The 27194-nt window shown below is 48.5% G+C and overlaps 3 protein-coding genes across 3 annotated transcripts; 1 reads left to right on the top strand and 2 right to left on the bottom strand.

Annotated features, from left to right (window-relative positions):
- Positions 1 to 2234: 2234 nt before the first annotated feature.
- Positions 2235 to 5728, bottom strand: LOC149280473 (ubiquitin carboxyl-terminal hydrolase 21-like). The gene is made up of 12 exons (XM_089500473.1): positions 5576 to 5728; positions 5404 to 5463; positions 5110 to 5233; positions 4905 to 5016; positions 4588 to 4725; positions 4303 to 4367; positions 4060 to 4163; positions 3513 to 3599; positions 3145 to 3223; positions 2929 to 3036; positions 2425 to 2539; positions 2235 to 2319 (listed from the first exon to the last, which is right to left on the bottom strand). Exons 1-12 carry the CDS (start codon positions 5726 to 5728, stop codon positions 2235 to 2237), a joined length of 1230 nt encoding a protein of 409 aa, XP_089356599.1.
- Positions 5729 to 9777: 4049 nt separating this feature from the next.
- Positions 9778 to 11680, bottom strand: LOC149280474 (ubiquitin-fold modifier-conjugating enzyme 1). Its single transcript, XM_089500524.1, has 6 exons — positions 11558 to 11680; positions 11015 to 11082; positions 10460 to 10523; positions 10257 to 10333; positions 10050 to 10140; positions 9778 to 9849 (listed from the first exon to the last, which is right to left on the bottom strand). The coding sequence occupies exons 1-6, from the start codon at positions 11678 to 11680 to the stop codon at positions 9778 to 9780; spliced, it is 495 nt and encodes a 164-aa protein (XP_089356650.1).
- A 12393-nt stretch (positions 11681 to 24073) lies between these two features.
- LOC149280475 (putative gonadotropin-releasing hormone II receptor) lies at positions 24074 to 25909 on the top strand. Its single transcript, XM_089500474.1, has 3 exons — positions 24074 to 24649; positions 25064 to 25268; positions 25416 to 25909. Exons 1-3 carry the CDS (start codon positions 24074 to 24076, stop codon positions 25907 to 25909), a joined length of 1275 nt encoding a protein of 424 aa, XP_089356600.1.
- The last annotated feature ends 1285 nt before the right edge of the window (positions 25910 to 27194 follow it).

The following is a 27194-nucleotide window of genomic DNA, read 5'->3' on the forward strand; positions in this document are numbered from 1 at the left end:
GTGGTGATCTCACTCTGCCCTCCCCCTTGCTCAGCCTCACTACTCCTCCTCTTCATCCTTTTTTTTCTGCTGTTAAAGGGACTCTGCCTGTCCCCAGATATCACTCAATCTCATCACCCCGAAGCGGGGTGGGGGGGGGGGTTAAATCATACATAAAAAAAAAAAAAAAAAGGCGACAGATGTTTTCCAGCCTGCTGCACATACAATGCGACGCGCATGCTCACTGGTGCATTACTGCCATTCCTGCTATAAAATTAATGCAATACATTTTCTGATCGGCCGCTATAACGCACACCAGCCCAGTGGCAAAAGGTGACTCGGCCCAGGGCGACCCGGGGTATTTATTGCATATGATTCGCTGCACCAACAAATGCGCAGCAGTATATGCAACAGCGCTGAGGAATATGATGGCGCTATATAAATCAATAAATAGTAATAACCATTCTGCTGTGCACTGAGAGCTCCGGCTTGGCACATGAGGATTGTGGGAGTCATAGTCCACGGCAGATAGGGAACGAGGGCGATGCATTCTGCTCTGGCACACAGACGGTTATACTGAATGCAATGGATGCGATTTCTGTAATCTCGGCAGAGACCGCGTCCAACGGAACAGGAAAATGAAACCGTGCGAGACAGCCCAAAACAAACAGCGCAAGCAACTGCAGCTTTTACACCATACTGCGCACAGGGTCTGCCATTATACCGCTAGACTGTAATCTCCTTGGGACAGGGTCTGCCATTATACCGCTAGACTGTAAGCTCCTTGGGACAGGGTCTCCCATTATACCGCTAGACTGTAAGCTCCTTGGGACAGGGTCTGCCATTATACCGCTAGACTGTAAGCTCCTTGGGACAGGGTCTGCCATTATACCGCTAGACTGTAAGCTCCTTGGGACAGGGTCTACCATTATACCGCTAGACTGTAAGCTCCTTGGGACAGGGTCTGCCATTATAGCGCTAGACTGTAAGCTCCTTGGGACAGGGTCTGCCATTATACCGCTAGACTGTAAGCTCCTTGGATCAAGGCAGATGAATGCATCTGGGACCTCCTTTCCAAGGCCGGGGGGCAGACACAGTAACAGAAAAAGTGGACAGAAACCCCCTCAGCGGAGCGGAAAGTCTAGTTCCCATTGGCTGTAGCTTCTGAGAGCCCCCGTTGGCAGGCTGCGGCCCGGGCACTGTACGCTCTACCATTATACGCAGAGTCTGCTGCAGACATGAAATTATCTCATTGTCTGTGAAATATTTTCAGGCCTCTGTTGTAACTGCGCTACGGAATCTGCGGGCGCCATAGAAATGGAATGCTATGTAATGAGCCAGCTTTTTGCTGATGTGCTCCCCCTGCTGGACAAAGTGTGATTAGCACCTGCACAATGTGCCTGCCATGGTGGGTCACGTGCTCTCGTCCCGAAGACCCCGATTAACCCTTCACCCGGCTAGCGTCCTTCCTACAACCGGACAAACGCCATACTGCGGACATTGCAGGTGAGAAGCCGTATGTCTATCCTGTGCATGTTTAAATCCCCTCACTGTATTACCCTCTACCACTTCTGCTGGGAGGCCGTTCCATTTATCTACCACCCTCTCAGAGTGATTAGAGCTACGAGTCTGTGTTGACTTCCCCTGTGTCTCCAGCGCACTCGTAGGGAACTTATAGACTTCATTTTGTACCCGCCGGGTCTCCTCTTATATCTCAGGAATAAAGAATTTTATTTTATTTTTTACTGTTAATAGAATCAAAATTCCATTTTTTTCAGTTATTTACAAAACCATCTCTGCGAGGAATTGTCTCGCGTACAAATATACCTTAAAAAAATGAAAAAATATTTCAGAAAATGTAAATAATCACCAGCGCTAAACCCTAAAACACGCTTAATTTCAGCAAATGAGCCTTCAAAAATGAACATGGAAGGGTTCAGAGAAGAAGCGAGACGTCACGATGTCCGTCAGCGGCCGCGCCGTCTCTGCAACCGGTTTAATGGGTTGTATTGCGAGACGCAAAACCCCAAAAAATAATAAATAAAATGAAACGTGGAGCAGAAAAGCTGTGAAACCGACTGGTGTCGTTATTGCTTTTGATTCCAAGCTGTCCTTGAGGTAACGAGGCGGCTTTTACGTCCCCGGAACGTCCATCAGAGGCAGTTACATGACCCCGCCGGGGCAGCGCTTCCTTGAAGGGGTTAATGGTAGCCAAGCTCGGGGAGGAACCCAGAAGCGAGGCGTCGTGTAAAGGGTTACTTCCAGCAGGCGTCTTCGAGCTCGTAAAAGAGAACGTAACCTTCGCTGGACACCACTTGGCTTTCGCTGATGGCGGACACCCTGGGGATGGAGAGGGGGGTATTAGAAGTATTGGGGGGGCAGTTAAAGCGAACGTCACCTTCCTGCGCCCGTCGGGAAGCAGGCTTCACGCGCCGCTGGCCTCACCTGGCGTCGTTGTAGGCGGACCACCCCGTCTGGTCCTTGCAGTAGGCCGTGTAATGTCCGTAATGGACGCTGCCGGAGTGATTGCACGCGGCGTACAGATTATATACGGGGTTTCCTATAGAGAGAGAGAGAGAGAGAGAGAGAGAGAGGGAAACGATCCATTGGTCACGTGATCCGCTTCTACCCTTCTAAAGAGATCATATAAAAAAGACTCCCACTCTGCTCAGCCAGCCTCAGGCCGGCCGCTGTAAGGGGGTCTCGCCCGCTCGCACGCGCCGTTTACCCTGTACTGCCGGCTGCGATGTCGGCTAACTCGTCGGGTGACCTTACACGCGCTTTCCCTTAATCCTATCGGGGCAAACCCTGCCAGCGATAGCCAAAGCCCCGGACAGCAGCCCCAGCGAACGAGCCTGCGCTGCGCATACGCTCCATTCAGCCAGCAGCTGTACTGTGACCCCCGCGCCCAGCGTTCACCCGCGGCGGGGGCGCCGAGCCGCCACTCACCCGCCTTCTCGCTGGCAAACTCTTTCAGGTTCAGCTTGCTCAGAGGGAAATCCACGAAGACGGAGCATTTCTTAATGGAGAATCGCGTGGTGGAGAACCTGTTCAGATCTGAATGGCGTTGAGTTAAGGAGAGGAGAACGCGGACGGGGAGGAAATCGCGGCAGTTACCCCCCCCAGCCCCCCCGGGAAAAGGGCATCTGAAAGGTAAAAGGATACGCAGCACGAGGATCCGGGGGAATCGCTGGATGGTGAGCTTTTTGGTGCTCTTCGTCCTCTGCCGACACCGGTCGCAGATCTGGGAAACAAAAACACGCATGAGAGGGAATGCAACATGGAGACTGCTGATATTCACGCTCTAATCGACAGGCTTTTGGAATCCATCGCATTACACAGACTCTCTCCGATGGTCCGGAGCTCTCATCAACAACGCCGAGACAGCCGCCAAGTGACCGTCAAACCCGCTCTTTATTACGCCACCAGATACACGGAGATCAGGAAACCCGATTAGACTCCACCATCTAACCGTGGGAAAAACCTTCAGGATCTACTTTAACTGCCGGGGGGGACCACCAAGGGCCGCTTACCGGGGCGTTTTCCGAGTTGAGTTCTTCCTCCTTAGTAAAAAGGCTGAAACAGTCCAGGAGGGAGACTTTGCCACTGGTGAATCCTTTCTGCGGAGAGCGAGAGGGGGCAAAAGAGACGTTACATCGTAGCCGAGGAGAATAAATACGCAGTATCGCCATAGCAACCAAGGCAAAGTCTTGTTATGGTGATACAGCCAGATCAGTCACCATTAGCACATAGCCCCCGTCTCCCCCAGCACGCATGCTTCTGCCCGATATACACGGACCCGAGGTGCGAGAAACCCGGTGGGCCAATGGCGCGTCGATATGGCTGCCCCCTGGGGCTTGGCTCACAGGTGCGTGTATCCGGGTGACAGGTTTCACGCGTGTTTAGTAGTGTGAAACGCGTTAGTTTTGGCTGACGACCTTTTCCAGGTGCAAATTACTTTCATTACACGGACGTGCAATGGGACAGCTGATGGGGATCCCCGCTGGCACCATATTCAGGACGCGCCGCCGTGTAACGCTGAATTACTTCCCCCATCATAAGGAAAATATGATCCTCTACCTTGGGGATGGGCAGAGACAGATCACAGAAGACTTCAAAGGTTGGCGACCGGTAGCCACAAGACTGGCACTTCAGGCAGCTCTTCAACTGGCCAACAAACAGATCTGGACGGGCAATAAATGGATAGAAAAGGGTTAATCTGCCATGTAAAGCTCACATACCCCACGCTGTATAACATATAATACTCTGCATCTACCCCGGCCTGGCGGTACGTAACAGCCAACGGTTCACCCAAACACTCACCCACCACCTTGCTGTCTTCTCTCTCCAGGTAACGCTTCCACATCTGATTGGCTCGGTCATCATCACTGTCGGAAAAGGGGCGGATACACATTAGACACCAGGCCACGCCCACTTAGAGCGCTCCATCGTTCATTCCGCTGTACCCGCAATCTATCCAAAAAGGCTTTTATACCTTAAATATACGCTGGGGGAGGAAGAACCCTTACTCATGATGTCATAGATAACCATCGTGACCCAATCGCTACCGGCTCAAAAGCGCAAGCTCTTGTGACAAAGTCTGGTTACCTGAAAGAGTCTTGAGGCTCGAGAGCTACGGGGCGCTTGGCGTCGGAGAGGATGCTGAGAGTTTTGCGGCACTTCCTGTTAATTTCCACATGAATTCGGTCCATGAAGAACTTGAGGAATTCCTGAGCATCTTGCTGACTGGAAGAAGAGTAGAAACGCGTGGGGGGTAAAAGCGCCAGGCCGCCGGGGATTCTGGGTAATCTGCGCAAGCACAGACTCCCATTGGCTACGGCGATGTGTAGACACCGGGCCATCCCCGGCAGCGGCTGGGTAGTCGGTATCACACTGTACGTTACGTATCCACGCGCCTCCCTTACCTGTAGCCGGTAAAAGACGGAACGTATTTCTGGAAGACGGATTTGAACCGGGACGGGTTTACGGCGTCAGAGGCCTCGGGGGTCCACAAGGAGGCGACGACATCGGCGAAGGCTGGCAACAGAAAGAGGGGCAACACCTGATTAACACCTCGTGTCCCAGAGTGGCGTGTTTAACCCTATGCATGCAGCGTACGCCCCCACCTACCCTCTGTGAGTTCCCGCTGGCTCCTGGAGCTGCCGGGACGCTCCTGCCGGTACTCGTGTCTGAGGACGTAATCCCGCAGAGGTCTGGTGCGGCTCAGACACTGGAGGACGGCGTTCATGAAGCACTGCGGGGCGAGAGCGGCATTGGCTTTACCACACAAGAGTTCCCCGCGCATTTCGCTAACCCCCCCACTACGATTAAAAGAAAAAAACATTTATATATCGTCATCTTTTATCACTAGAGTGTGAGCGTCGCCAGGTACGTCTCGCCAGCTTGCGCCGTCAGTATACTCACGGTGTTACCCAGATTGCGGAGACCCACGTGCCCCGAGCCGAGGACAGGAACTCGAGGAGGCTGCGAGAAACAAAAACAAGGGCGTTATCTCCATGAACCCCAGATGGTGATGCGAGAACATCCTACGGGGAGACTAGGGAGGACCCGGCCCGGGCGGCTCAGTGACGGGTACCTCGCTTGCCATGAGCAGAAGGCCCATCATGGCGGTGTGCACAACCGACTCGGAGATGTCGGCCCCCTTCCCTTGGGCTTCCTTCTTGTCCGCCAGACTGCGCTGCAGTTTCTGTGGCAGCTCCGCCAACGCGGCTCCCTGTAGCCCAGGCATGACGCGGCTCTCCGAGGGGACCTGCGAGTCCTCTCCTGCCCGTATCCCGCCTGACACTGACGGGGATTAAAGGGACACCCGCTCCCCTCCACCAGGACTCCCGGTCTCATCCGCTAGCATCAGCTTTTTTTCTGGACTATTCTAGGTGGCTGAGCGAGATCATCTCCTGGGGATTAATTAGCCGCGGTGTCACGCTGCTTTCCTCCAAGGAGAAGAGCCGGGGAAGGAGGAGGAACTAAGCCGAGAGGTCCGACATGGTAACACGGGACGCTGGTACTCCCCGCGTGTGCTGCGTCTTAATCCTGCCTGACCTTGGAGATGTATACAAACCCCCGGCAGCACACACGGTGAGATTTATTAACCTATGGACATTATTTGAGTCCAATAAGCTAAAACCCGGTATAATTTATACATGTTCCCTTTATCCTTTAAGGAAATTAAACTGGGGGGGGTCCCCTTTAAGCAGTCTCAGGAGACGGAAGGGGTCTCTACTTACCAGGGAAGTCGGGCTCTTCTCTTGGAGGCCGGTGCCATTGCTGACTGGGGACTTGTTGGAGGCCTGAGGGTTCTGAGAGTGGTTCTTCTCTTCTTTGGGATCGAGAGAAGCCGTTTTATTATTGCTGTCGTTCCGTGATAATTCCAAGGAGGGACCGCTGTGTTTCGGCTGCGTGTCCAGCACCGGCAGCACATTAACTCTTTTCAGGGAGCTGCTGCGCGTTAAGACGTTGGGGTCCAGAGGGGGCTTCCTGCTGGATGAGGCACTGCGTTCTCGCCCCCCAGCCCGAGTCAGACCCCTGCCCATCCCCTCCATCTTGTCCGTTAATGCACTTAGGTCTCCGTGACTCACTGATTTGGAACGTGAAAGCGTCCCTGCCCTGCTTTGAAGAGTCTGGTTCGATATTTTAGTGGCGGCAGCTGTGGTGGGCACCCCGAGCGTATGGTTGGCCTTCACTGGCCCCCGCTTAGCCCCAGAAGATTCGGCCCTTGGAGCGCTGCGGCCCCGGTCTGTCTTGCCCTTCTCATCCACGGTGGGTCTGGGGGGCAGGGGACGGAGTTTGGGAGCCGCCAACACTCCATTACTGAAGACGCTGGCGCAGTAAGCCGAGCTCTGGCGGTCCTGGCTTATGGTGCGGTAAGAAGTCAAAAGCTTGCCGGCAGGGCCGGGCTGCGTGGTGATGACGGCCGTATCCCTACTTCTTCCGAGCCGGGGGTCGCACGCTTGAGGCATTGTGGGTCTAGCGGAAAGGGGGGCTCTGCAGGAAAAGCAGAACGATTATCGAGTGACAATCATTCCCAAAAGAAGAGACGCATCCAGACTTAATAGACCAAAACAGACTTCAGAATGAGAAAAAGAAGCACTTGGGCCGTAGGTGGGCCGGCACCTAACAGACCCACGGCTCATTGAAATGTAAATGATCTTGCACCTAGAACCTAGCACCTAGAACGTTGGCTACAAACAGGGCGCCGGGGGAGAGAACCCGGGCAGGATGATCGCTCCCGCCAGCTTTCCGTATAGTTCCCGAGCCTCCCCCCGTATCGGAGAGCGACAGAGCCAACGCATTTCAAACCGGTTCATCGTTTTATTCCTCCCCCTGAAGATTTAATCACACGAAAAGCATTTATGGTTTCCATGGGAACAGCCTGCCGGCGCCTGCTCTTGGGTTAAGTGACAATTTACAAGGAGACAAAACTTTACATTACTTATTATTTATAGATTAGACTAAATTTGCTCTACCAATCTCTGGGGGAAGCTGTTTTTGGTGACACAGAGCTCCAGTGAGCACGGACGTGAACTCATCTTCCTACTGGCTGCAGCGTAACCATAGTAACTTCCCGTCATTGACATTGTATGTTAATCATAATATTTTATTATTGTTGTAAAAACAACAAACCTATACCATAAATAGGAGGAAAGTGTCAGGCATACCGGGCACCGGCACATAATACCCCGTTAGATCCCTGCCCGGCTAACCCCTTTGCACCCCCGGCCAGTACCTCATTGCCTGGACTCCGCAGACAGCCTCTCCCGGACAGCGCTCACACTCTCACATTTCTCCGGTCTGTAAAAGGAGCAGAGGTATTCCTCCGTGACCGGGATTTAAATAAACACAATTAGTGAAAAGGCCCGTCCTGCGGGATTCCTCACCCATTTAGTGTCTCTGTGTTGTTTTAACCCTTGTGGCTCCGGTGGGAGCTGAGACCAGGTGTTCTGCACGCCTGCCACATACACATGTGCATATCCAACACGGATGAAAGCGTTGTGTGAGCCAAGAATGCTCTTTAAACTAATCAAACAGCCTCATATTATATATATATACCGTGTATATATATATATATATATATCTCAGAGGAGCTTATAGGGGTGCAAGTGATCCGTATACATGTAGGCAATGTTGTAAATGCATCTCTGGGGGTTATATGGGCAACGTATAATATGACAGTTCTGCGTATAGTCTGTATATTAACGGCTGTACGTAACTTGGCTATAAGTAGCCTGTGATGAGTATAAGGAGGCAGACCCGGGTATGAGCACCCTGTGATGAGTATAAGGAGGCAGACTCGGCTCTGGGCACCCTGTGATGAGAATAAGGAGGCAGACCTGGCTCTGGGCACCCTGTGATGAGTATAAGGAGGCAGACCCGGGTATGAGCACCCTGTGATGAGTATAAGGAGGCAGACTCGGCTCTGGGCACCCTGTGATGAGTATAAGGAGGCAGACCCGGGTATGGGCACCCTGTGATGAGTATAAGGAGGCAGACTCGGCTCTGGGCACCCTGTGATGAGTATAAGGAGGCAGACCCGGGTATGGGCACCCTGTGATGAGTATAAGGAGGCAGACCCGGGTATGAGCACCCTGTGATGAGTATAAGGAGGCAGACCCGGCTCTGGGCACCCTGTGATGAGTATAAGGAGGCAGACCCGGGTATGGGCACCCTGTGATGAGTATAAGGAGGCAGACCCGGGTATGGGCACCCTGTGATGAGTATAAGGAGGCAGACCCGGCTCTGGGCACCCTGTGATGAGTATAAGGAGGCAGACCCGGGTATGGGCACCCTGTGATGAGTATAAGGAGGCAGACCCGGCTCTGGGCACCCTGTGATGAGTATAAGGAGGCAGACCCGGCTCTGGGCACCCTGTGATGAGTATAAGGAGGCAGACCCGGGTATGGGCACCCTGTGATGAGTATAAGGAGGCAGACCCGGGTATGGGCACCCTGTGATGAGTATAGGTGGCCATGATTATTCGGTAATAAAGGCACACCCCTTGCTGCCCCACAGCACGTACCTGTATCAGTTGTGTTGCTGGCCCGGGGCTGTATTGGTTTCAGGGCCTTCCTCTCCTCGGCTTCATAGCAACAGCAGCATCCGTAGCCATCTTGCCCTTCCCCAGTATGGCCTCAGCACCTTTAGTACGCATGTGGTTGAGGTCTTCAGGCCACGCCCACTCCCACTTTACCATTGCCATGGTACCCAAAGGACGCTTTTCTGATGACGCATGCCCAGAAAGCTCAGTAGCCATCGTTGATTAAGGCAGATCACCCACAAGTCATCTTATTGCTACTGCTGTAAAGACCTTGGCAACACCAAACCTATTTAAACCCACGTGTTTAACATGTACACCTAAGCCTGCAACACTCATCACCCCCAGCCAACATCTCGAAAGGCCAAATGATCCAGAGCAATTACCGTATGCTGAATTTATTAACTCTTGATCAGACTTTAAATAGCAGTCACACGATGAGTAAATTATATCTCTCCCATATCGGGCATGTACCAGCTCAATGTCCTTATCTATAACCGAGCTTATGGTTTGCATGGTGGTTTTATACATATTTGATAAAAAAAAGACACTCAGAATGAAAGTATTTTTCGTATAAATATATTTATCAGATAATGGTGTTGTCAGTCCTGATTGGTCATGGAACTCAGATTGGATGAACAGTGACATGTGACGAGATCCCCCAGACACAGCCTGATATTTTAGGGCTGGAGACCCCGTTTATTCCGAATCCATAATGACTGGCGCAAAGATCTCTCGATAGCCGACGATCACTTGGCCTTGTGTTCCACCAGCCCCTTGCTGATCAGATCCGGTATCTCGACTGCCAGCCACGGACCCAGCTGAGAGACATAAAGAAAGGGCATAAAATCACCCGGGGCCCTCGTGCTTGTATTTCCATATAAAAATATTGTATTCTCACTTATATTAAATAAAACATGTAAAAAATTAAATAAAAAAATAATGGTTATTTGGGACCTAAAACCTTTCATACTAATGAACAAGCACAAAAATATCCATGAGCTCCTGAAATTATACTTACCCCTAATGCCATAAGGTGCGCAAGCCCAAACTTAGGAACGTTACGTGCCCACAGCGGTTTAAAATGCTCTGTCAGGCAGATTTTTCCACCCCTGAGATGGGAAAAAAAGAAGATCAGTTAAAAGCGTAATAACTAATGGGGGTAGAAAATGCCCGGAGATGTCCCCGATGCCGCTGGCTGATGGGAATAGCAGTCGCCTGGCCATACCTGTACATTTTGGCAGTCTTGCCGTCAAGCTCTGGAATGGCGATTTCAGGAGCTGTAGAGGGGTAGGTTACCGGGATCTGCAGGCAGAGAAGACAGTTAACAACGCGTTATTACCCTCCAGCCCCTGCTGGGGCGAGCCCTTGTGCCCTCAGGGGGTAGCCGTAAAGATCGGCTAGTCGTAGGGGTTAATAATGAACACTCACGTCAAATTCGACATCAAACTCGTATTTCAGGAGGTTGTGGATGTACCAGCACTTTCCAAACCACCTGAAACGAAAGCAAAACGGGATTGGGGAACACTAGGGGTCACGTACAAAGATAATTTATAGTGCAATCACCGTAGCAACCAGTAGTCTGTTGCACCAGAACGGCGACTTACAGACCAGGCAAAAACACTTTCAAATATATTTAGTTAGCAAACACGTGAGACGCTCTGCGCTACGGACTCTGCCGGCGCTATATAAATAAACGTAACCCTAATTATTGAGGATGAAAGAGGCTATTATCGTTCTTTCAGTCAGGAAACATTGTTCTATTGTTACATTATTATTATTATCGTATAACACAACGGCGAGTCTCGTCTGCGTTTACTCGCAGGCTGCACGGACGGGCCGCAGTATTTCGGGAGGTCATGTGACGGACGCGTTACTGTGACTATGACGTAAACATGTGATGGGCACACGCTGCGGGTGATGAGCTTTGGCCCGGGGGCTAGCGGCAGAGACGTCAGGAAGGGTTTAGCGGCTGCACGCCGGTACCTTGTGCCTTCCTTGTTGGACTCCAGTCGGAACCAGTCATTATCGGCCTTTTTGTTGTTTTCTACGTACTGTGAAGGAAGACAGGGACGTGGGGTTAGTGAACGAGAACGGAGGGAACAGGAGCTTTAACAGGCGGGCTCCGGGGGACAGGCGTCACTGGCAGGGCGCTCAGGGCACAGCCGGCACATAGATTCCCACCACACTTGGCACGAGTCCCCAGGCACAGGCGGGCTCACGATGCCAGGCACCCCCCAGGCACAGGCGGGCTCACAATGCCAGGCACCCCCCGGGCACATCTCCATATAAAACAAACGTATGCCAATCAGTGAACAGCTTCTAACACGTCAGCACAACCTTTCCCACACCCGGACCCATTTCTATGTGACACACCTCATTCCCAGACTGCCCCCCCCTAAGTGCAGTCTCCCTACGCTACAGCCCTGTTGCCCCTCATATACCCCAGTCAGAGACCCCTCAGACCAGCGGAACCCCAGAGGCGCAGCCCGTGTTTCCAGGAGCCAGATAACCGAGTAACTCCCCGACCTTAATCAGCGCCTGGTACTCCTCCTTCAGCCGCTGCACCCACAGATCCTTGTCCCTGGGGCTGGCCCCGGTCTTGAGCAACGGAATCTCCGACACCACCCGGCGAGTGGCCTCATCCACCATGTTGGAACACGGGAAGAGTGTCCGCAAGCGGAAATGGTTGTCATTCTTGTCACTAGGAGGCCACAGCGGCCATCTTTTTTGTGGGCAGGCTGTCACTGCCTGCATTGAGGTGCTAGTCTATTTAAGCATTTATTAACATATTAGCCGTGGTGTACCCAGTGGTCTCAGGTCTGATCAAGCCAGTTCCTGGTGTGACAAATGACCTCGAGTCCCCCAAGAAACATATATTAAATCAAATAAATTATTTATTAAATCAAATAAATTCCACTGCAGCATTCCAGAGCCCTCCGCATGCACTAGCCATCCATCCAGAGTCCTCCGCATGGACTAGCCATCCAACCAGAGTCCTCCGCATGCACAAGCCATCCATCCAGAGTCCTCTGCATGCACTAGCCATCCATCCAGAGTCCTCTGCATGCACAAGCCATCCATCCAGAGTCCTCCGCATGCACTAGCCATCCCCCATAGTCAATAGCCAATCTTCCAGAATCATCTGCATGTACCCACCAACCTCCTAACTCAGTTGGAAGGTGCAATGAGGCACCAACCCCTCGTTTGAGAGCACAACTCATAGACTCATTGATGTCCTACAGCTATCTGCTCTCCTGATGCCTAAAACAGGGGTCTAAAGCCTGTGATATGTACCCCCCGAAATACTTCATATGGCACATGGGGTACTCCGATACCTCGCTATCGTTACCCAATGACATGAATAGAATAGTAATTATCGGTAATATAAAGACCAACTGGAGCCCCTCTATAGACCAAGTGGAGCCCTTCTATAGACCAACAGGAGCCCCTCTATAGACCAACTGGAGTCCCACTGGAGACCAACTGGAGCCTCTCTATAGACCAACTGAAGTCCCACTGCAGACCAATGTGTTCTCTGCCAGTCAAAAGAGATGCATCAGAGTCTTTCCTTCACCTTGTACCACCACGTCATCACGTCACGCCATCACCAAGGAGACCATGCACACAGATACAAGATAAACTGTGGCCAAGGAACTATGGTGGGACGTTGACAGTGTAATGGTCCCATCACTATACAAAGGACTAGTTATACTATTTCCATATTATGTCCTCTAATCACATTTACACCACGTTTGTATCACATTTGGCTTCTCCAGGCTCTATCTCGGGTTCCACCTTCTTACTCCCCACGAAGCACCTTTATTTGCCGTTGTTTTGTCTTTTCTATGTATTTTTTATTTAACTGTTTATCGAAACAAAGCCATTGATAAAAATGACATTGAGCATTTATTCATATGATTTTAAGAGGTTTCCCTTGCACTGGATCTACCGACCAGCGTACACCTGGCTCTGGCTTCTGATTGGCTGCTCAATATATATATATTTTTCAAATATCTTTATGATACACATGGAATATTTCATAACAATTGTTTTTTTTTGCATGCATGTTTGTGGTGGGGGATCCAGACTGATAAACTGAATATATATATAATAAGGGCGTCCAGGTTGTTAAAAACCAAACCAGTGTCTGTTGTGGACACAAATGTTTTATTTTCCACAAATAAGGAACGGGATGACAGTAAAAAGTCGGGGAGAAATTTTTTTGGTACAAAGACAATAATTACAAAGGACGAGCTCGGGTAACGGGGTGATTGGGTTCCGCTCAGTTCTTAATGGCATTCTTGCTGGCTTCTATGAGGTCGCCAAACAGTTTCTCCAGCTGTGTCTTGATGGGCTCCACATGGGCTTTGGTCTGCTCCAAATATTCCCTGGAAGGGGAGAAATAAAGGTTATATAGTGGATCGTACAATGGTGGATCTGTATAATTTTCTACTTCATAAGGGACCAAACTTGCTGGCTTGTTATGACACTTCAGCACACGATGACTACAATTCCCATCATGCGCTGGCACGTCCAACTACAAGACCTTGCCTGTCCTTACCGTCTTCTCTTTCTTTGCATCCTATGTAACCCTCCGTCACATCGCTATTGTTTAATACAGTGAGGGTATTAAACATGCATGGGATGGACATATAGCTCCTGAATCTAATACGAGACCAACGGCTGGTTAAGGTTTGAGTCTTTAAAGCAGGAGAAACAGCCGATTAGACGGGGGCCGGATGGGGCCGATCTGCCGGAAGGTTTTGGATTTCTATTATATACATATAATCTGTTTAATATTCAATATTTTCTGATAAAATAAAACCTTTATGTGTTAGGATAAGACTTCCATCAGGAACAGAGGTTCCTGTACTCCCGAGATGAAGAACCTTTAAGACAGGGTACTTGGTGTGAGACCTACCCAGCTTGGGCTTGGACTTCTCCGTTCTGGAGCTTGGCCACCCATTCCTGTGTGCTGGTCTTTAGGGTGTCAGCCCAGGACTGGAAGAGTTGGCTGATCTGGTCTAGATTGGGGACTTCTCGTTTGACAACACCAGCTGCAGAGGACAAAAAAAATACCCCATGAACAATGAAATACCCAGGAATGTAGGTCAGTTTCTAGACCAAGGAATGGACTGTAACAGATGACCTGTAGGAGGCAGAAGCTGCTTAGGTGCTTCCATTTTACTAATTGTTACTCAACACCCCAGAAGCCTCCAAAGACCAATTCCCCAAGCTCACCTTCCAAGCCACTAACGGCGATGACAAGAACGACCAAAGCCAGGACTTTCATGTTTGTACAGGTGAGCAGTGATCAGAAGACCTGGAATTACACAGAGAGACTATCATTAGATTGGGGTCAAACCAAACGCATTCCAGCTCTACAGAACCCTCAAAACAACTCAGCGACTCGATGCGGAACATGAGGAACACTCACTACCCCTCCGGTGTTATAAACCATCGGTGTCCTGTCCTTAAGGGCTATCATTTTGAAGTATGCGTTCTGTTTATTCTAGAACTTTTTATAATGGAGAAGTCTGCGTTCTGTACATTCTAGAACATGGTATAATGGAGAAGTCTGCATTCTAGACTTCAATACCTTGTAGAAGTATATGTTGTCCACATTAAGTTATAGATCTCTGAGTACAAGTACTTTTTAACTATTGGCTGGAATTAAAATCTATAACCAACATTTTTATCTTAAATCTACAAAAATAACTTGGCAGCCCTCCCTGGTTAAGCCACATCTGCAGCATCCAACTTACACGCAAGTTAGTCTAAAAAAATGAAAATATTCGTGAAAAAGATAAACCCCCCACCTCCACAGCTGAACGAATTACACTTAATTTCTTCCAAACCTGGAGATTTTTGTTTTCCACAAAAACATTTTTTTTTTTTTTTTTTTTTTAAAAAGAGAAATAAATAAAAATAAATTGAACATTTTACATGAAAACAAGTGAATACAAGTAACAAGTAAAAGGCAGTCTTACCTGTGGGTGTCTTGAGTAATCCAGCTGTTGTGTTCCACTCAGTGCCCGGACCCCCTTTATATGCGGCAGGGCACAGCCGGCCCCCCTCTTCGTATCCCCGCCGGTCCCCACCTTCCTGAAGAGCACACACTGATTACCTGGAAGGACTAAAGGTCCTCCTACGTGGCCGCTTTATCTCACGGGGAATTTGCTGATGTCGTGTTGTCTAACCTTGGTATTGAGTGAGCTCTGTTGAAAGAAGCAGATCCACTCATTTTATTTTATTTTTCGGTACGCTGGCTCAGAGTCATGGGAGTTTTTATCTAAAACCTGTTTATTGAACTGCAAGAATCTGCTGCGGAATTTATGTACTCTTTAATTTCACGTGTTTTATAAAAAAAAAGAAATATAGTAGACTTTATTATTTTCATAAAATAATAAAGCCCTCTATAGAGCAGATCTCCAGGACACAGAGATCCAGTGATCCCACTTTATAGATCCCCGTTCAGATCTCCCCTGGAGTATTGTGATCAGTTCTCTAGAGCAGATCTCCAGGAGGACACAGAGATCTAGTGATCCCACTTTATAGATCCCTGATGAGATCTTCCCTAGAGTATTGTGATCATTTCTATAGAGCAGATCTCCAGGAGCATACAGAGATCTAATGATCCCACTTTATAGATCCCTGGTAAGATCCCCCGATAGAATATTGTGATCAGTTCTACAGAGTAGATCTCCAGGTGAATACAGAGATCTAGTGGTCCCACTTTATAGATCCCTGGTGAGATCTCCCCTGGAGTATTGTGATCGGTTCTGAGCAGATCTCCAGGACACAGAGATAAATGAATGGTGTTGATGATTATTAATCTACCGCGGCTACTATCGGGGCTAGTGGAGAATGGGGAGAGTTACGGTCAATGGCGACCAGATGGTCCTCTCCCTGTCCTTCTCTCCACAGCAGGAATGCTCTGCGAATAACACGTTTAATACAAGAAAAACAGAAAGAACACGAAGAACAACAAACGGCGACGCTCTGCGCGGCTGGCGCGCTGTTATTTCTGGCCCTCGTATATTCCAAATCTCTCTAGGAAGCGGCTGTCGGCACCCCCAACAATTCCAGGGCGTTTTGGTTAAATATTAAACAGCACTTTATTAACAGTTTGCGGAGCGTGCACTGGAGAGGGCTCTCGGGGGATTCCGCGCATCGCTGTCTGTACTCGGGGGATGTCAGTACTCACGCTGCGGAGACGGACAGACTAACAGCCGTCACTGTGTATGAGACAGACATACGCATACTGAAGAGCGATGTATTTAAATGTCTCTCTCATCCCCTCTCTCTCTCTCTCCTCTCTCATCCCCTCTCTCTCTTATCTCTTCTCTCCCCTAAGCCGGATATATTAAGGACCCTCCGTCGGATCATTTTTATTATGTAGACTATTTCCGAAGCCCTGCCTCCGAACCCCATCTCTGTCTCTCTAGAGATGGGGTTCTCCGTAGGTGAGGTCTGGTATGGCTCTGCCGGTACAGACAGAAGGAGACGAGGAAGAACCGCATGAGGGTTCAGCTCTTAAAGCATCAAGAAAACCCAACGGACGAGAAAGAGTCCCATTTATGCTTTACCAGTTGGGGTAAATCTACCCCCGAGACCCCCAATGGATTTAATTCCCCCGGCAGTTCTCACTTTCCTATCGCATGTCCTTTGGTTGCGTTTATCTCTAATACTTCTGGACCAAGGGTCAGGCCGGCAAGTTCCCATTAACACTTATCACCGTTCTTTCTCCGTATCCTGCGATCGATTCCAAAGGTGCGGTGAGAGCAAAGGTTATTGACGGGGGGGCCGCCAGGGCCGTATAACGCCGATCCGGAACCCGCCACATGTCATGTCTGACCCCCGGACGTTTACTTAAAATCAGGTTCCAGCATTCATGAACCTAGAAAGTGTGTCCTGATAATAAAAAGGGGAACCCCCCCCCCAAAAAAAAACTGCCCTAGCAGAGAAAATGCACAGCCCTGCCTAAAATACACTGAATGAGTCCACTTCACCCCATGTTTGATGTTTGACCCAACGAGAAGGACACCCCGGTGGGGTTTGCCTGCCGAGATGGGCTTTATGTGACGTGTGACTGATGAGCTGCGTATTTAGGGGATGATTTATGGGAGCTTTACCTTCCGTCCCAAACTCACAAATGAGTAACAAAGATAAAAAAAAAAGATACCCCCCCCCGGACCCCACTATCTGTCTTTACTGGTTGATTGATTGTTGGTTTTTGTTATGTTTCTCTTCTGTCCACACAGCGGATCCATCATCAGAGATCCCTGACATGAGACGCTGTGACCCTCTCCTCGCCCGAGAGTCTCTAACGCAACCTCATATTTCTAATTATTGTAAGAAAAGCGATCCCAATCAATCGTTATCTATGAAGTGGGATCACTAGATCTCTGTCCTCCTCGAGATCTGCTCTATAGAACTGATCACAATACTCTAGGGGAGATCTCACCAGGGATCTATGAAGGTCTTCTGATATTTTGAATTAAAAGTTGTGCAAAGATATTGCGAGTGTGAATGAAGTGAATGAAGTGTATGAGGAGGAATGAGGTCAGATCTCGCTGTTTGTTTATCTCCAGAATTTGACCAACGCAGTTTCCGGATGTCAGAATAACAAAGCTGTTGTGAGAGTTACCAGAGGTCACTTAGAGAACGAAAACATCAAGTCCTCTCGGTGTCAACATGCCCCGGAGAAAATTCACAGAACCAGGTGGGACGGACGCACGAAGCACACAGCGGGTCACACAGAATGCCGAGTATCAAAGAGTCTTATGGCCACTCGATGACTTTACCCAACAAACTAAGGACAACGACTACAGAAAGCTTCAGTTATGGTTGTGAAAGCATTTCCCAAGGAGCTTACAGTCTAATGGTATAATGGCAGACCCTGCCCTAAGGAGCTTACAATCTAGCGGTATAATGGCAGACGCTGTCCCAAGGAGCTTACAGTCTAGAGGTATAATGGCAGACCCTGTCCCAAGGAGCTTACAGTCTAGCGGTATAATGGCAGACCCTGTCCCAAGGAGCTTACAGTCAAGCGGTATAATGGGAGACCCTGTCCCAAGGAGCTTACAGTCTAGCGGTATAATGGCAGACCCTGTCCCAAGGAGCTTACAGTCTAGCGGTATAATGGGAGACCCTGTCCCAAGGAGCTTACAGTCTAGCAGCATAATGGGAGACCCTGTCCCAGGAGCTTACAGTCTAGCGGTATAATGGCAGACCCTCTGCCAAGGAGCTTACAGTCTAGCGGTATAATGGGAGGACGCAGTGTGTATGGAAATAATTCCTCTCTCATTGTAAGGGTTAATAACAGTTTTCAGTATTATTTAGAGAATAACACGTTATATCAGCGGTGCTGTTCAGGGACCCTATGAATCATTCTGTGTATCTGTGACCGGCTGGGATTTGAACGCGGGGCAGGCGGGGGGCGCGTGGGGGGGGTTAAATTTTTACAGCCATTGTCAATATTTACTGGACGGGGCAAAGAGTCAAAATGAGGCAATCAGTTTGCTTGAGCTGTTCAAGGTCTAATGACAACAAGAAACATAAGATATCAACTTATTCCAACTAATCCCAGCCGGGAAGCCCTCCTTGAGAGTCCAGGAAGATGCTTGACCAAAGGGCAAGTGGGGGGGGGTAGTTTTTGGGGGTTATATTATACTATTAAAGCATATCTGTCACTAGACGCATCTAGTAAAATTAAAATTAGCTATTTATATGTATTAGAGACCCAGCTTATGTGTATATAATGCCGGCAGCCTCTTAACTCACTGACTAGTCCTCCCCATGACATCATATCTCTCCTATTGTTAAGTTGGTGATTGGCTTTAGGCAGCCATGAATGGAAATTGATCAGGTAATGCTGGCTCTGCCACAGGCTGCCACTTAATCCAAATACCTGTAAGAGTCTCCAGGAGGATCTCTTGATGCCATACCACCTGCGTCCACCAGAGGGCAGGCAAAGCGTGTAATCCGCGCGTTATCATCGATTCTTATTCCGCTAATGATGGGAAAAACTATTTTTAAAATGTATTCTTCAAAATCCTGAAAATACTTTGTTACTTTTGTTAGACCGGGCATTGTTTTATTGAGTCCCCAGTTACTTATTTATAATAAAAGTATATATATTTAAACCCCGCCCCCTGTATTATTAGCAGGAGACATATGGAGAGATGCGGTTGACAATAGCCTCAGGATGCCCGCTGGCCTCACCTTGCGCAAGGACACACGAGTCTCACAATGAAGTCACGTTGTCTGAAAACTGATATCCTCATGGGCTGCACGGACGCTAATAATAGGAGCGCACAGAACCGGCAGAGGGGGCCGGAGAAGAACCCGGGCTCTCCGATGACTGCTTGGAGCCGCATGGAGCTCTTATCTAAGGATAATCTGACATTAAATGTGCAATTATTCATGGATGGAGGCCGCTGGGCTGTGATTAATATAGATAATGTTTTTCCAACGGTCCAAGACTTTTATGCACTAATCCGGAATGTATCTGATTTTAGCTCTTCTAATCACTCTCATCACACCTATCACGCAGAACACCTCGCTCAGTCACACTCACTGGCCATCGGTGTGTAAATCTGGAAAACGTCACTGTTTCACATGGATTAGTATGACATGGCAGGTGGACGTGGCTATAATATGTGGTCAGTATGGTATGATGTAATACATAGGGGAGGGGCTTTAGAGCAACTGTAGTATTTTAATAAACTTTTAAACACAGTTTTTAAGAGACAGAGAGCATTAAAGAGAAAGAAAAAAAATGGAAGTGGAACAGCTCCGTTAAAGCCATTAGAGACTGTCTTGATATGAAGGATTGAAGGATTGGGGGTCCTAACGCAAGAAGCCGAGACATAGGGGGACCATGTTGGTCACATTTGGTGGGAGAGACAGAGTAAAGGCCGGATCAGCAGAGGCGATACAGGGGAGAAGCGGACGAAGAATGAAGACAGAAGAAGAACAGGCAAGAGAAAAGCAGAGCTGCTAGAAAGGAGACAGGGAGCAGAGAGAGTAGGAAGGCATTGGGAGTGTGAGAGAGGTCAGGTAATGTGAGAGAGAGCATGAGTGTACGTGTGTTGGGGGTTGGTTGATCTGTTCATATAAGATCCCCATCTTTAAATCAAATAACCAGCTTTCAGCTAAGGGTTAAAAAAATCCGTGGGTTATTTTAAAAGTCACCCCAGCCCCCATCTCTCCACCATCCCATTGTTCTATACAATTCCTGCCTACAATAACCCCCTAAGTGGGCATTATCCCTGTCACTGGCTGCGTGAGGAGCAGGGGGGGTAATTAGGGGCTGTTGTAGATCCCTTTGATCTAGTTGCTGTAAGATCTGCAGCGGCTCGCTTCAAAATATCAATCCTGTTAATAAAGACGTCTGCCTTCAGAGAGAAAACGAGCAAAAAGCCATCAATTAATCGAAACGTAAAGGGAATTATTTTAATACGATGGACCCCCTCTTTATCTTAAGAGCAGCGGCTGCCCAGCTCACCCTCGGGGTATTACACTCTGGGGTCTTTAAATGAGCGCGACGCCTGCGCTCCTGCGCAGAATATTGATTGGGGACATGGTGTTACACGAATGGGAGAGACACGCTTGATTAAACCGTAAGCGCATCACAGGGGGAAGCATTCTCTGGATGCACAGCTCGTCCGCGGCATTGGAGTCAATTTCCTGCACACTTCATTGTTCTCCATAGGACTCTGTGTCCGACCCATGGCTGCTGCGGCTCCTGTTGGTCGTATGATGGGGGGACAGAGATTGAGGACCCACTGGAGAAGGGTATTAAGTGGGACCCTGGCCTTACTTCTCTTACCTTCTACAAATGATGGACAAATTGGGGTGACGCACAAAGCCGGGTATAACGGCCCGTGTAAAGAGAATAAGCGGCCTCCGTGGCTCGACGTAGTGACCTTTCCATCTGTATTTTTGGTGGGACTGCCCCATTCTGGAATATTTGAATGCACAATAATTTACAATACAATAATTAACTAATTAAATCAACGGCCCTCGTAAATCTCAAGATATTTCCCATAGTCAACGGCTTCATAAACCCCCCCCCATCCAATTTCTTTCATTATTACACTTAAAATACGATCGGATCCGGATATAAATGAAATTCTGTTTATATCTCGGACCAAATAAAAAACGTATTTCTTTTATTACGGATACATTTGATACATTGTTTCCTTTCCCGGGAATCTTATAAATAAAGCATTCCAATGACGACCTCCTGCTTACTCGCAAGGTTTTTTACGTCTTTGTAGCCCCCGTCACTTTGCTGCCCCCCCCCCCCCCGCTGCCGCGCATGGATCACTCTTGACGGTGAGAAGAATAATTGTTCTCTATCCAGACTTTTGGCCGCAGTCTCTTTCTTCAACCCGTGGGGGATTCAATGTATGGGAAGCCCGAGCCAAGGACCCCCCTGGGAGGATTATGACCCTGGTGGCGGACGTAAGGGTGAAAGCGGCGCTGCTGACGGCACACAAGGGGTTAAGAGCCAAGAAGTGAAGGATGAGGATGGAACGTGGATAAAAAAGAACGAGATAAGAGGCTACAGATAGCCAGAGGAGGGGCAGAATATATCTGCAATGACCTCTAGCGGGGGTTACAGTGCAAAACTGCCACTACGGGAGAGTCTTGATGCCATGGGAACAGCATCGCTCGCTATGTAAGCTGCCATCACACCTTCTACTCCAAAGCCCCCCCTGGGACCACAATCCTGCAGTAAGTGGCAGGACTGCATGAAGAAGCATCGCACTGCGGAAGGGTAAGTTACCTTCCTGCCCCACCGTACATCTCCGCCGCGGGATTAGAAATGCACGAGGAAAGGAGGATCTGGTTCCATGCAGAGAGGGCACAGGGAGGGCGCAGAGAGGGCGCACGGCAGGATAGAGCAGTACAAAGCACCGCATGCCAGGAGTTTATAACAGAGCTTAGGACAGTAACGGGTGCATGTGAAGTGACAGGATCAAAAGACACGTTCTGAAAGAATAGTGCATTCATGGAACAGTGTCCCACAGAAGGTGGTAATTTATTTTTTTACAAAAATATGTTTTCCACGTGCCATGGGGGGGGGCATTTTTATTTTGATCTTGTAAATCCTGCTAGGAAAACCTATTAAAATAAAACTCCTGCTTTGTACTAAAGAGTACGGATGTCTGGAAACGCGCTGGTTCTTCGACGATGTTAAAGTTTGATTATAAATTATTGATTTATATAGCACCGCCATAGTCCGCAGCGCTGTACAACGGGTCAACAGGACAGGATAAGCAGAGCGCCACGTAACAATTTGGACTCAAGGAATAAAATATGAGAAAGGCTTTGCTCAAACTAGTTTACACGACTTAACCCCAATGCCTCCAAAGGGAAAAATAGACGGAATAACGCAGAACCATACATGCGCGGGCACTCGCGCTCGCACACGCTTAAAAGGCATGGCTGCGAACACGCCATCTATAAATAAATGATATTTGTCAGGTTCAAGGAATGGAGGGGATATTGATTTATTCCGGCCGGGAAAAAGTATTCATTAACCCTTTCACTGGCAGTGGGGAGAAAACGTCTTAAAGTCTCCTCTTTTGTCCAGGACAGGGTTGCATCTCAAACACAATGTTATCACTGCTGGGAAGCTGTTCCAAGGAATTACTACTCTTTAAGCAAAGTTGTATTCTGCTTAAAGTTTCCACTCGGAATGAACCTTTAAACCCGTTGGTGTGCAAAGGATTATTCACACAACTGGCGCTCAAAGGGTGAATATACCCTGTATATAATGGCCCCGCTCCAAGCACCAGGCTTTTGTTCTGTGCCAATGATTAATAGCCCAATTGGCTTAGGAGGTAGAATGAAACATAATTATTCAGTGGCCCAGAGGGGGGGTCTTGTTCTGCCAAGCTACTGTTTGCCAACATCAAGCCTTCTCCACCATTAATCACCGTAATCTGCCCCCCCTACAGAGAGACGAGCTAAATATACCCCGACCGGAGGCAGATCAGAGCCTCGTCACCAGAAAATTCAACCTAATATTAAACGTCTCGTGGGGATATATATCAGGCTGGATGTCTCTCCGCGGCAAACCTGAGCCTGGACAGCCCCTCTCTCCTCCCCTGATGCCCCTCTCTCCTCCCCTGATGCCTCTCTCTCCTCCCCTGATGCTCCTCTCTTCTAGGAGGTCAGAATATTTGCTGGGTATGAGGGGATCGCAGGGCTCTACAGCCCTAAAAGCCCCGATAATGTGTATAGAAACAGCAGGAAACGGCTTTATAAATCAAACGGGGGAAATAAACCCCATTATTCTTCTAAATGCCCCACTCAGATACACAAATACCCCAGCAAAGGGGCACAAAGCCACATAAAAAGTCTGGGGGGAAAACCTGCCATAACAAACAATGTAAATACCTATGCTAGTACCGCTCTCCAGCTTAGGTCTTTGCCTCTTGGCGTCTAGATATGAAACCTTAAGGTGATTATTAAGTCACTAAAGATTTTGTTGGGTTTGCTTTTTGGCTTTAATGACCCAGTAATACTAACGTCTCTTTGGTATCCTTTACAGAAGCAGGACTCGGACAGGGAAAGAGTAATTTCCATCGTTCCTCTTAAGGAAGAATTGCATGGGGTTTCCCATCCGAACTCTCTCGCTCAGTTACATATAATTCCCGTTATCCTAGCCGTAGAGGATTACCCTCTTCCCTGTGTCTCTGGAAGAAGATCTTGAAGAGCGCACAATGAAGACCACCAAGAGACATGGGGCAACGCCCTCTAAAGTTGATTGTTATTAAGATGGCTTAGTGGTTGGTCTTTAATGAACAAAGAGATTGGGCAACTGTTCCCTGATTGAGAAAGCCACTATGAAAATGAATGTCCTGATGTTCTTGACCCAAACTATGGCAGACAAGGTTTCATAATCATCATCTAATGCAACAAGGAGATGCTACGTCTCTCTCGGGTTCAGGGAAGCATGGTCTCTGGACATTTTAGAAGAACTGCGTCTCAACATCAAGTGGCTGTGGGATCTGACCCAAGATGAACTTGAGTGGTGGAGAGATACTAGAGGTGGACTTCATCCCTCAAGGACTTTGCCCACCGAGAACTTTAAATGTGAGTTGCATCCACACCAATGAGCTGGAGAAGTCCCATGGGCCTAATATTACCCTGCTCAACGAAGAGCAGTTTATCCTCCCCACATTCTCCACGGCTGCCAAAGCTCGTGTGACTATCACTTGTATCCTCTTTATTTCGTCGGCGTGTTTCAATGTTGCCACCCTGTGGACCATCACTCACAAGTACAGAAAGAAGTCTCACATTCGTATTCTCATCATCAACTTGGCCACAGCTGACCTGCTCATCACTTTCATCGTGATGCCACTGGACGCAGTGTGGAACGTGACTATCCAGTGGTACGCGGGTGACGTGGCCTGCCGGATCCTAATGTTCCTCAAGCTGGTGGCCATGTACTCTTCAGCATTTGTTACTGTGGTGATTAGCTTGGATCGCCAGTCCGCCATCTTGAACCCACTGGGAATTGGGGATGCGAAGAAGAAGAATAAACTCATGCTGTCGGTGGCCTGGGTCCTGAGTTTTTTACTGGCCATACCCCAGGTGGATTGGTTTGTATATTTCCATAGATCATTGTAGAAGAATCTGTGAGTTCTCAGAGAGAACACCACGCAGCCAATGGAAGAAACGCAGGGCGGAGACTCCGTTACGCTGAGCCTAAATAATGATGAGTGTAATAAAATGGATGGAGGTATCTAGCCCTCCTTTGTATAAGCTGCAAGTCAGAAGCTTAGATGTAATGGAAGTAAGTTGTACTTTACTGGGAGGGTGGTAGATAAGTGGAACAGCCTCCTATCAGAAGTGGTAGAGGCTAATACAGTGAGGAATGGGATAGACATATGGCTCCTGTATCTAAGACGAGACCAACAAGCCGAAAAAGTCGGATCCGCCGGCAGATTGCATGTTTCTGTTTGTAACTTTTTGGTGCCTGACTAACTGTTGACTTAACCGTTTCAGCTTTTCGTGTTCCGCACGGTCAGCAGATCGCAGCCCATGCACTTTGTCCAGTGTGCCACCCTGGGCAGTTTCCGAGCCCACTGGCAGGAAACCATTTACAACATGTTCACCTTCTGCTGCCTGTTTCTCCTGCCATTGCTTATCATGATCCTCTGCTACTCCCGCATCCTGATGGAGATATCACAGAAGATGAAGAAGTCTTGTGGTCAGTAATAAACCTTCTCAAATTAGCTTTCAATATGTGAACATGGGGTATGCCGATGGACAACACAAGTGGCGTGTACACGCGTATACCAAGCACATCAAGTAGACGAACTACAAAAGCTGTACTAAAATGTTTCACTCTTGTTAGTCTCTTCCAGGGAAATTCATCTCCGGCGTTCATATAACAACATCCCTCGGGCTCGGATGAGGACGCTAAAGATGTCTTTGGTGATTGTTTTGACCTTCATAGTTTGTTGGACGCCTTACTACCTCCTGGGAATCTGGTACTGGTTCTCACCAGATATGTTGACCCGTGAGAAAGTCCCGCCATCGCTCAGCCACATCCTCTTCCTCTTTGGCCTTTTCAATGCCTGCCTGGATCCGATTATCTACGGCCTCTTCACCATCAACTTTCGCCGGGAGATCAGTAGGGTTTGCCGATGCACGACTCAGGGAGTGGACAACGACACGGCTTCTCTGGGGACGGGGTCTTTCAGGATCTCCACCGCCGCTGTGCCCGTGAAGCCAGCAGGCGGGATGTCGGGAGGTTCTGGGAAATTTGAGCTGGAGGTCACTGGCCATGGTCTCCATTCAGGGAAATGTGAAGATTGTCGGAAGAAAGCGGGAGAAAGTTTCATGTGACCGTCCAGTTTCATGGACCATTCAGTGACGTATCGAGGGAATTTGGGTCGAAGTAGTCTTATGGGGTATGGAGGCCGTAAATATTAGAAGCACAGATCCAAGTAATCTTCTAGGACTCACCGCGAGGTATAAATCTTCCAAATAAATGAAGGTAATGGAGCGAGAGGAACTTGATACATGGCACAGGACATTTTCATAACCACGTCATCGCAAGACGGAACAAAACCTATCTGCCTTAGTACATGAATAGCTTCGTACAAAAAAGTACATAAAATGTGCGTCATTAAATTGTTCAAAACGTCAACTATTTGAAAACTCCTAGACTATATCACAGCACGGCTTATCCTAAAACATTTCCTGTACCTATAGGTCAAGAGAGACTTTATTTTACCCGAATTGTACAAATCGTACAAAAACATTGCAGCAAGTCAACTGCTCCCGGATTCCAGGAGAGTCTCGCCGTTGTGCACTAGGGGAGTCATCTAACTCATTGGTACGATAACGAAGGGTTAAAGGTGGCAGGTAATCAAGTAAAAAAAAATAAAATAAAAATGAACACAATGTTTTCCAATAAGAAATAGATTTACTATTACTCTCCTTCCTGATTGGCAGCTCACTTAGTTCCTTTTTACATCTTTGTAACCCATTACATCAGTTAACGCCTGCGACGCCTGCGCTCCTGCGCAGAATATTGATTGGGGCCATGGTGTTACACGAATGGGAGAGACACGCTTGATTAAACCGTAAGCGCATCACAGGGGGAAGCATTCTCTGGATGCACAGCTCATCCGCGGCATTGGAGTCAATTTCCTGCACACATCATTGTTCTCCATAGGACTCTGTGTCCGACCCATGGCTGCTGCGGCTCCTGTTGGTCGTATGATGGGGGGACAGAGATTGAGGACCCACTGGAGAAGGGTATTAAGTGGGACCCTGGCCTTACTTCTCTTACCTTCTACAAACGATGGACACATTGGGGTGACGCACAAAGCCGGGTATAACGGCCCGTGTAAAGAGAATAAGCGGCCTCCGTGGCTCGACGGCGTGACCTTTCCATCTGTTTTTTTTGTGGGACTGCCCCATTCTGGAATATTTGAATGCACAATAATTTACAATACAATAATTAACTAATTAAATCAACGGCCCTCATAAATCTCAAGATATTTCCCATAGTCAACGGCTTCATAAACCCCCCCCATTCAATTTCTTTAATTGTTACACTTAAAATACGATCGGATCCGGATATAAATGAAATTCTGTTTATATCTCGGACCAAATAAAAAAC

Source organism: Sceloporus occidentalis, unplaced genomic scaffold, assembly GCF_023333645.1.
Source record: "Sceloporus occidentalis isolate IW3139 unplaced genomic scaffold, rSceOcc1.0.p SCAF_155, whole genome shotgun sequence".
In the NCBI taxonomy this organism is placed as follows: domain Eukaryota; kingdom Metazoa; phylum Chordata; class Lepidosauria; order Squamata; family Phrynosomatidae; genus Sceloporus; species Sceloporus occidentalis.

Coding starts and splice junctions, on each gene's coding strand:
- LOC149280473 (XM_089500473.1), bottom strand. CDS start 5,728: ATGCCTGGGCTACAGGGAGCCGCGTTGGCGGAGCTGCCACAGAAACTG. Junction 5,234..5,403: donor TCCGCAATCTGGGTAACACC/GTGAGTATACTG, acceptor CTCGCCCCGCAG/TGCTTCATGAACGCCGTCCT. Junction 5,017..5,109: donor CCAGCGGGAACTCACAGAGG/GTAGGTGGGGGC, acceptor TTCTGTTGCCAG/CCTTCGCCGATGTCGTCGCC.
- LOC149280474 (XM_089500524.1), bottom strand. CDS start 11,680: ATGGTGGATGAGGCCACTCGCCGGGTGGTGTCGGAGATTCCGTTGCTC. Junction 11,083..11,557: donor AGTACCAGGCGCTGATTAAG/GTCGGGGAGTTA, acceptor CTTCCTTCACAG/TACGTAGAAAACAACAAAAA. Junction 9,850..10,049: donor CGCACCTTATGGCATTAGGG/GTAAGTATAATT, acceptor TATGTCTCTCAG/CTGGGTCCGTGGCTGGCAGT.
- LOC149280475 (XM_089500474.1), top strand. CDS start 24,074: ATGAACTTGAGTGGTGGAGAGATACTAGAGGTGGACTTCATCCCTCAA. Junction 24,650..25,063: donor TTTTACTGGCCATACCCCAG/GTGGATTGGTTT, acceptor TAACCGTTTCAG/CTTTTCGTGTTCCGCACGGT. Junction 25,269..25,415: donor GAAGATGAAGAAGTCTTGTG/GTCAGTAATAAA, acceptor CACTCTTGTTAG/TCTCTTCCAGGGAAATTCAT.